Genomic DNA, 10,392 nt, shown 5'->3' on the forward strand with positions numbered 1-10,392 from the left:
ATAATTAAAGAGTGTGTCAATTTTAAACTTCTTTTTATAATGTCTCATAAGATAATTGTGATAAACATGATTTTATCTTTCATCTTTTGGCTGTTTTTGTAAGACAAAAAAAATGAAAAAAACATGTATTTTTTTTATAATTTCTTTCATTTGAATTTATTACTTTGTTGATTTTTTTATTTAAGATGAAAAATGGAAATAAAATATAATTTAGGTTAAGCCACTTGTCTTTATTTCCTTCTCTCTTCAGTCTGTGGTTACATTTGATATTTGAAACGATACTCGTGGCGATTATACAATCGCAGATGACTACATTCAAGGACTAGTGTGGAAAGACCGTCCACAAATCTATTTAAAAATGCAAATGCAGGACTCATCAACAAATCTGTGCATAGTTGAATGAAGCTGCATACATTAGACAATTTTACAAGCGCCATTATGAGTGATCATTACTGAAGAAACGTGCATAATTTGTGAATTTATTTTTTGGTATTCAATGTGTTAAAATTCAAACCTTTTTATGATTCATTATAACTTAACCACTTGTTTACCATCACTCAATGGCAGGCTTCAATAATAAAAGATGTACATGGAAATAGTTATTTAGTGACTGGATATAAAACTGTACCAGAAGTTTTTGGTGGAAATGGTGGATCTAAGAGATCTTATTTTAAGACTACCGGTAATCATTGGCACAGTTGACAACAATGACAAAACTACTAGGAAACAATAGGCAATTCTCGTCCAATTTTAGTAATCAAATGTTCAGGTTTGACAGAATGACAAATTTACTTGCACTAGATCACATGATTCATACTAATAGTACACCATTTATGTACAAAGTTGGCTACATAATGGAATACAAGTTTCTGAATCTTGATGAAACGTACTACTATTAATACATTTTTCGTTCTTCCATAGGCATAGCGTCATTATTATTAATTGCTCTATACTCTATACATTTTTAATTTTTTTTAATGACAGGAATTTCTCTCACAACTAAAATAAAAGAGAGAATGGATGGTACCTACCTAATTTGAGTATTTTGGTTTCAAATAAGCACACGTTTTTTAAAGTTATGAACATTTTATTCCTAACAACCTCCTGCTTAGTGAGAAAGTGTGCGTCCGTGTTTAGCAAAACGGTGCAACATGCTTTTGCCCTTTTGCTAGCCGCAAGATAATTTGTCTAAATGTAGCAGTCATTTATCCAGTAGTCAAGCAAATATATTGGAATCCATCCACAGTCAGAAAAATCTCCTCACTGGTCACATGTTGTCATTGGTAATCACATGTTCAGGTCAGTTTATGGTCAATTCTTTCCTTTCTGTAGTGAGAGAAGCAGACTTGACAAACTTCCAACAACACCAAACCTTACATCTTGACCGTTATTAATGCTGAGTTGTGGTCCTTTCTCCGTTAGCTCTCCGATGCTTCTTTGTTCAGCCGAGTCTCGTTTGATTCAGCAAACTTTTGAACCAGCTCGGACAAGGACAAGTGAGAGGTCTTGAAAAGAAGGTTCTGACCGTCAACTGGGAATTCAAGGACAAGCAAAAAAGGAAATGACATCTCTCATTTTACATTTTACATAATATCTTTAATACACTATGCTAATCATGATCATGGAATTGTAAAAAAAAGAAAAGATGATGTTGTAGACTTATTTGAGTTTGCAAGTTCGGTCAGCAAAATATCTGTTAAACCCTTTAAATACACTCTTTTCCTTATTGTTCTTTATAGCTTATGAATGAAGTACTGAAACATTTTCTTTCCTTAATTAATAATCATACAGAGAAACAGAAAGCCACAACACTGGATATTAATCAATCCAATACGCAACAGGATTAACAAAATGACTTATGAGACATCCTACTAGCTTACCATAGTTGATGTGGACTGTTGGATTTGTTCCATCATGCTTTATGCTTGTCTTCAAAGTGCACTTTTGGTTGGTATTCCTCACTTTGCTATTGCCAATGTAGCTAAGGAATTGTCTGAGAATGAATTCAAAAATTAGAAGAAGAAAAACGAAAGGAAAAACATGAGAATTAAGATAAGAAAATTATCATGAAATTAACTTGTCTAGGCCTATAGTTTTGTTTTACCTCATCACCAAGAATGATCACAGAGATTTGTACAGATATTCATTACATTATAACAGGTTCTAGATCTATTTCTAGATCATTGTGATCATCTGTTACCAAGCAATCATATTGTTAATGTTAGATCTAGATTACTAGTACTAGGCCTAGATCTCATGATCTAGTCTAGACCCCCTAGACTCTACTATTTTTTTTAATTTCCAAATCAAAATTATTGATACAAATGATAGATTACCAGGATACCAAAATACAAAACATCGAAATGTCTAGGTTCAAATAGTTCCAACTTGGAGTAGACTCGTCTATTCTATACCTCTACCTATACTATTGACTACATGTAACTCAAGGTATCTCCTCCGCCGCCGACGCACAGTGGGCCAGGGAGGGACCAAAGTGCGCCAAAACTATTTTTGGGAGATTTATTTTTTTCAATTTTTTTCTTGCCCAGTTGAAAGGTAATACATAGAGGAATACCTCAGTGAAATATTTAATTCCGGTATGCACAATAAGGGTATAAATTTACCACTTCAATCAGCAAAATCCTACATATTCACAGTTTTAGTGCAAAAGTGACCTATTTTGTAAATCTTTCAATTCAACATGAAGTTTTTAAGTTATTGATATGAAATTGCTCTCACATATTCCTGATAGTTCATTACGTTGAATGAATGGGTTAAAATTAATAGAAACACAATCTTCATGATATATTATAGGGTAATTCACTGAAAAATGGACTAATTATCCATGTTTTTTATAAATCCAGAAGAAATGTTTAGATCTCCACGGTGTACCGCTTAAATTTTAATACCACCCTTTCCTCTGATGTCTAAGCTTCAAGTTGATACCAAATTTGGCTGCCCAAACTTGCCCATTGTTATGTTAGAGCCGATTTCCCTTGCCACATTGCCCCGAAAATGTGGGTTTTTGGGGTCCGCGGATGAATCATGAAGGATTCGTGGTCATAAATCACGGCGCGAGGGGGCGCGTGACACTTGTTCTGACACCGCACCGCAGACCAAAATAAACACATTCTTCGGGGCAATGTTGCAAGGAAAACAGCTCTAACATAATAACGGGCAGAATCGGGCAGCCAAATCTGGTATCAACTTAAAGCTTAGACAGAGAAAATGTTGGTAATACAATTTAAGCGAAAATCCCTGGAAATCTAAACATTTCCTCTGGATTTATAAAAAAGAAATCCCCAAACATGAGTTTTGGCGCACTTTGGTCCCTCCCTGGCCCACTGTGCGACGGTGCAGTGTCCGTGCACTCCGGCGGCAGCGTTATTCCCGCTGCTGAGTCGGGGGCTACATATTTAACCACGAATGGGACCAAGCCGAGAAGACACCACACTATGCACTATGCCAGAGTGACGGGAAAAAACCTTTATTCAAAGAAAAATACACCGGTAGCATAACTGATTTAATAATTATTAATTGACTATTCATAAATACCTGATAGATCGCACATTTCTCTCCCACGGGCAAAATTCGACAGTTATTTGTTTCACAAATCTCAAAGTAATGAGTTCACCAATGGGCGCTGCCATCTTGACTTTTTGCTGAATATTGCGGCCAATTTCTTCATAAGTCTTTCATATATGGTGTATGGTGTACCCGATGGAACAAATCAAGGAATTGCATGGATTCCGACTTTATCTAGCACCAAAATAATACCATGCGTGTATATTTAGTACATTCATATTATACTATAGATCTAGGTCTCCTTCTACCTCAATAGAATCATTTAATAATCCATTTTCCTTCAAAACCTGAAGATGTCCTGCTGAAGAAAAAATAAACATCACCAAATTGATTAAATGCCTTTCAAATTGAAGCGAAACTTCGCAATTATGTGACACAACCATTATAGTGCCCCTTTGAGGCTCACACCATCGGCTTTTAAATTCAATTGAAGCCTCCTACGGTCCCCAATCACGTCTATATCAGACAGCATTCAAAGTGAAAGAAGAGGATAAAACCATAGTAATGTTGATAAAAAACAAAACATTATGATCAAACACGAGTTACAAAATTTATTTGACAAGTATAAATTAAAGTTGCATGTGAACGGATGAAATTCTGAAATCGGCGTCAAAGATTGGGGTTATAGGTGCGTGTTGAGCCTATGCGAAAGTTTAGGGTTAGGGTTAGGGTTAAATCAAGACCCCCTTTTTTTTTAAAGCCCCAATCTGTGCCGCAGAAAAAAATGACGCCGTCGGCTACCCGCAAAAAAATTCCATTGGCAATACAAAGCTCTAGTACGGCCTGTACGACCTGAAATATTTTTCCTCGTCCATTAACTTTTAAATTAGCTTTCAAAGGATTTGATAATCTTCTGCTTTTGCTGCCTTTCATATATTTTGCTCTTCGCCTTCGTTTTACATAATCATAGATAACTATAGGCAGTCGATCCACGTATCACGTTATAAATCACAACATAGGCCCAAGTAATTAATGTATCATTTACTCAATGGGATAAAGGGGATGACCAAACATGTTAACTTTTTGAAATAATTTCAAATGAACAAAAACAAACGCTTATACCCTGTGTGAGAAAACGGAGAGTACAGGAGGCTATACAGGAGAAGTAGAATTCCTTTTTCGAACTCCAAATATTTCTAATTCACAAGAGCAATACATATAAAGAAAACAGTAAAATGTACATTAAATTATGCTTTTATTTCTCACTTGATTTACACGATTCGATTTTGCCCTAATAAATTCCAAATGAATATACAATACACATTATTATCATCATACAGAATTGTAACTACAGGGTGGACTAATTTATATCTCTCGAATAACATAAATAAATCGTCGTATAGATTTTTTGTTTCGAAGCTTATTATAGGCCTAATGGAGACGCACAATGTCAATAAAATGCTTAATAATTGGATCATAAAAACTGCGAGACCGAGAAAAAATGGAGAGTGGGTGTGATATAACAAGAGAAATATAAGGAGAGTGTGTGTGTTGTTCGAGGACCAACAAGCATTGGGAAAAGAAGGTACCAGGCTAGGGTAGTCATATTATGAGTGCTTGATAAACATTGACAGATTCAATCGTCCTAACAATTTTTTTTTTGTTCGGCCTATACATAATTTTGCTCGGATGCATAATGAGATAAAAATGTAATGGAGCTCTGATAATCGACAATAATGTTTAGCTAATTTGCGTCTCATAAGCATGCATGAGAGCTTTATTTTCATTCTCGTTCGGCACATTGGGAGTTATCATTAAAAAAAAGGAATTCCAGAGGTCAGGCTCAATATGATTCATGGATCGATGAGCAATTATCTGCTTTCATGCAACTTGAGCATTATTTCCTGCACTATGGCATCTTTCGGGTGCTCGCATCTCATTTCATAAACCATTTACAATGTATACAGTATATGTATTGTATTTATTAAACTTCATTGGTGTACATCAATATTCTGTTTATAAACATATAAATCAATTTACAATGTAATGTAACAAATCAATGTTCTGTTTGTAAACATAATATCATATAAATCAGTTTGCAATGTAATGTACCAAATAGTCAATTTCTGTTTGTAAAAATAATATCATATGAATCAATTTACAATGCAGTGTATATAGCAAAACAGAAGGAAAATTATATATAGCAGAAACACTCTTTTTTCTTCTTGTTATAACATTACATGTAATGCATAAAGTAAATAATGTAATGTACCACAATACATCCGAAGATTTAAATACATTAAACCTAATATAGCAATTTTCTAAATAAATTATAACTCATGCTACATGTATATACAAAATAGGTAAATGAGGTACATGGAATGCCTAAAATAAATGACGTAGTGTACTTACACATAATATATGCGAGCTACTGTAAACTTAAACCAAAAAAATAAGATTGTACATTTTTTAATTGTTATTACATAGTATCTTAAAGTTTCCCCTCACTGCAATTATGTTTTTGGTGAGCGAAGAGTTTAAAAATATTTTGTTTAAACTAGCATCTCAGTCAAACTGACAAGGCCGACACTAGACCGACAACCGATCGAACATGGTGGTGTGACTGAGGCTTGAAAAGCGCTTGTTAAGTTCACTCGCTCCCATTTTGTGTTCGAGACCAGAATTATAATGGGGTCCTTTTTACAGGCGCATTTTCAACGATAAAGGACATTTAAATTCATTTCAAATAAAATAAATAAGTCAAATAAGTATAATCACATAGCTAAGCCATAACTAACGACTCAAACAATAATTGTCGAGCGGCTTTCGCTATTTCTCACTCATATCTTTATATTTCCTACTCTGCTGTACGCAGATTGGATCAACCCAAAGCATTTTTGATAATCGTTTAATGCAGTGACCTCTTACAACGGATTTCGTTCAAGACATGTTGTCCCCACGTTACCGATTCACATTATTTTGATCTTTTAAAAGCATTTTCTAGCAATCTATCACCTTAAATTATCACACATTCTTTTCCCCTTTCCTTTATCTCCCCCTCTCTACCCCCCCCCCCCCTTTTTTTTTGCAATTCGATGGGCGGGGGGAGGGGGCTCGTGCACCCCTGTGCCTACCCGTAGCTACGCTACTGGATATCGTTAATAATTATTGCGAATCAAAAAAGGGTAATACACAACGAACAAAGTAAGTTGGAAATTATATTTTGGTGCTGTCTTAAAACAATTGCGATCAACCTGGATTGATTGTAAATCCTCCGATTATCTCTAATCAATGGCAAACTTATAACATCCAATAACATAAATAAAAAATAAAAAAACTTATAACATCCAATTCTATATTCATTAGAAAGTTGCGAATTATATATAGTTACAATCGATTTGAATCAATCGCAACTGTTTATAAGATGGGGACTGATCTGCTTTGGATAGGGGCTGTAAGAAATTTAGAGTTTCAGTTATACAAAGGCTACATGGTATTGTTGTAGTTGACCGTCGAGTTCTGGGTGTTGGTACTTTTGGTATCGCCTTGGCTGGAGGTTGCCTCCTTCCGTTTGATACCAAGCTTCTCCTTCCAGAGAGCAGTCACACGCTTGTTGAGGCCGAAAGCCAGGAGGACGAAGACCCCCTGGAGAGAGTTGACTGCCGTGAAGATGTACCAGAGTTCTGGGATGTTGGAATACTCGCAGACGAAGCAAAAGATCCAAGTGAAACCCATCACGCAGGAGAGCTGAAAATATGAGCACAAGGAAATACTTTTTAAGTGGAAGCTGGCGAAAATTCATTTATGATTATGTTTATATATAACTAAGTTCCCGGGAGATATCCAATGACTTTAATTGATCAGCTTACTCCACCCTTATCATGATAATGTCGTAATGTACTTAGACGCGTCGACACAGGGCGGGAGTGATACTTTCTTTGTAAAATTGTAAGGTAATTGTTCCGTTTGTAACTTTTTAAAACAAATACTTTGGGGTTGGGTTTGACGGCAAATTTTGACATGTACTAATCCTTTATCCAAAATAACGCCCCTGATTAATGGATAACGATCGAAAAGAGGTTTATAGAGATATAGGAAGAAACCAGTCAGATTTATGAAAAAATCAAATAAATAAAACATTGAAACCACTGCATATCTGTTCGTTTTCAGAAGGGAGTGAAATCTTTATAATCAAAACATAGTCTTTTACCTTGATATAAAGTGACAGTTCTTCCTTTGCTCTAGTAAGAGCCGGTCTTTCTTTAAGAGCCTTCTCCGATGCCTTTTTCGTGAGTCTGATTCCCACCACAGTGTCGCTGAAAAGAATTGTGTTTAGAAACAGCAATGCAGCCAGAGGTACGCCAAAACCATAGAGAGTGGCGTCTCCACTGGAGAGCCAACACAGTCCTTCGCTACCATACTCGAAGCTCAGGTTTGTGCATTCACAAAGGTCGATGGTCAAGCAGGCGCCAACAATTAAAGCTGGCGTGCCCCAGGCATACAGGGAATACCAGACGTAGAAGATCTGCGATTTGCTGCCAATGCGGATCTTAGCTCGGGACCCGAAGATGCGATTCAGATCAATGGCCAGCGCGTTCATCCAGAAGAAAATCGAGAGCCAAAAGAAATGGGAGGCGGCTGATACAGCCTTGCACAAGCCCGTGCTCTTGCTGCTGACTACTCCCAAACACATCAACAGAAAAACCATCAGGAGAGCGACGGAGAGAGCTAGAACTGATTTTCCTGCCATGTTCCTAAGCTTTGGGAAAACCGTGTACGTGGTGATAACAGCCAGTACAGAAATGATCGATAGAACAGTTCCTACTATGGTCATGATATCCAATCCCTTAGGTAGGTTTCGGTCGCTCTGTGAATTTTCTTCAAGACAGTACTGCACCGAACCATTTGGCATGCGCTGAAACTTTCCCTGTCCAATGACGGTGTTGCCAGTTCCTACGCGTATGGCATCCTCAAAGTCATGTGTAAACTCGAACTGTCCTGGATCAGCCCGAAGGTATCCCTTGCAAGTTAGTATCAGATGATCACGGCAAATGTATTCCCCTGTCAAAGCAGTCATTTTATACGCTCCTGTCTCCCTGGTGACCTGAACCCTGAAAGGTGGTAAGAGGGTGTCATTGGTCTGCCCTGAGAAGAAACTACTGTACGAGGCACAAGTCCAGTCCGCGGGAACATCTATGTCTATCTTCATTACCGAGACGTTTCCAAATGAAGGTGTGAAATAGCAGGCTGTGTCATCAAACCAGAAGCTAGTATTGGAAACGAGGCTCAAATTAGATGCCATCAAGGCAGTAAAGTTGAGTTCTATATCAAAGCAAGCCTGGCATTCCATTGTCTCGTTTTGTTCGTAGCAGCGTTCTCCATCGTGGAATTCTAGTTGGGACACATTGCATGATACCTGAGGCAGCTCTAACACAATGGTAGAGGCCAGCAAGTCATACGGTGACCCGATCAGCAAAGAGTTCATCGCCCCTGCCAGGTACTCTACATCAGAAGACGTTAAGTTCACCTCTGTCTGGCTGGATGATTGGGAATAGAAGGAGAGGCACACACCTCCTACCTCGTCTATAGGAAGGCGCTCACATGTCTCCGTCGTACCGTTATATATAAAGCCGGACAAGCAATACACCACCTGACAACCTCTTGTGAAGGGATCAAAGGCTTCGTTGACGGCACAAGAACTGGCAGCTGATGCATCATCGCCTGGATTGAATGCAAAATATTCTGCAAGTGAAGGTAATGTGCTACGTTCTAAGCGCAAATCTGTAACCAGCGAGTTACACAATTCGGTATAATCCCTGCAAACAGGTATACCGTTACAGTAAGCACAAGCCAAGTTCTGATATATGCTACCATTATATTTTACAGGTGCAAGGTAAGAGGGACATTTAATTTGGGTATCTTGGTGTTTAGAATATTGCGAGGAGCAAAAAGTCATATTAATAACGAGACACGACCGTGGGGCTAGGTCAACAGGTATGTCGGATGGTGGTTCAAGAGCTCGAGAACATTCTTTAAGACTGATCAAATATTCATCTGTATAAGTCGTTTCAGTCTGTTCATCATTGATTGATGAACTACCATCTTGATCGTTATCACATCGCCATATCCACGTCCATGGCTGAATGTTGGCAAAGCTTATCCCATGGCAAATGGCGCAGTAAAAGTTCTTGAAATGGCCAACACTTTCCACAGTCATAGGTGTGACGAAGACATCTGCAGGCGATTGAGGCTCTTCACAGTAAAGGCGAAATTTGCTATCACGTGGAACGTAGTCGGGACATTTACTAATAAAGAGGAAAGACTGGGGATCAGTATAGTTTTTTACCAGATACGATTCTATCCAAAGGGTCTCACAGGTCATGTAAGGTAGATAGTTCTCCTCCCGGGCCTTCTTGTCTGTGACGGCGTCGGAAAGTGTCGAATTTGAATAAACCTCTCGCAGATCGGGGCAACAATCGTCGAAGAGAGCACAGTCGTCATCACATTTACAGGCCGGTTGATCAATCGAGCATGAATAGGGGTAGTGCCTCATTGGGCACGTCTGATCGGGAAAGGGCTGTTCTTCGCCATCTTCCATACATGTTAGTGGCTCTGTAAAGAAGGAAACATATACAATCAATGCAATGAAAAGTGCTAATTAATATAATTCCAAATCAACGAAGATTTAGTTCAGTGATTTACTTTTTGTGATATAAAACGGTTATTAATTATGTTTGATACTACACTTGTATAATGCAATCTGACCATGACATTGAAGACGAGGGTTTAGTTTATTAAAACCTGCAAGGATGATGACAGTAGCTAAATGAATGGTTTAAATGGCTGCCATCAGTCTATATAGAAAAC

The 10,392-nt window shown here is 37.7% G+C and overlaps 1 protein-coding gene across 1 annotated transcript; it reads right to left on the minus strand.

Moving 5' to 3' along the window:
- Nucleotides 1–1,089: 1,089 nt before the first annotated feature.
- LOC100889566 (39S ribosomal protein L53, mitochondrial) lies at nt 1,090–3,687 on the minus strand. The gene is made up of 3 exons (XM_030974956.1): nt 3,556–3,687; nt 1,881–1,993; nt 1,090–1,531 (listed from the first exon to the last, which is right to left on the minus strand). The coding sequence occupies exons 1-3, from the start codon at nt 3,648–3,650 to the stop codon at nt 1,419–1,421; spliced, it is 321 nt and encodes a 106-aa protein (XP_030830816.1). The 5' UTR covers nt 3,651–3,687; the 3' UTR covers nt 1,090–1,418.
- Nucleotides 3,688–10,392: the final 6,705 nt, after the last annotated feature.

This window comes from Strongylocentrotus purpuratus, unplaced genomic scaffold, assembly GCF_000002235.5.
Source record: "Strongylocentrotus purpuratus isolate Spur 01 unplaced genomic scaffold, Spur_5.0 spur5_scaffold_7, whole genome shotgun sequence".
NCBI classification, from domain to species: domain Eukaryota; kingdom Metazoa; phylum Echinodermata; class Echinoidea; order Camarodonta; family Strongylocentrotidae; genus Strongylocentrotus; species Strongylocentrotus purpuratus.

Bases quoted from the DNA above. Each gene is read 5' to 3' on its own strand.
- LOC100889566 (XM_030974956.1), bottom strand. From the start codon at position 3,650: ATGGCAGCGCCCATTGGTGAACTCATTACTTTGAGATTTGTGAAACAA. The intron at 1,994-3,555 runs GTATTTATGAAT...ATTCATTCTCAG, and splicing joins AGAAATGTGCGATCTATCAG to ACAATTCCTTAGCTACATTG. The intron at 1,532-1,880 runs GTAAGCTAGTAG...TTGAATTCCCAG, and splicing joins AACAGTCCACATCAACTATG to TTGACGGTCAGAACCTTCTT.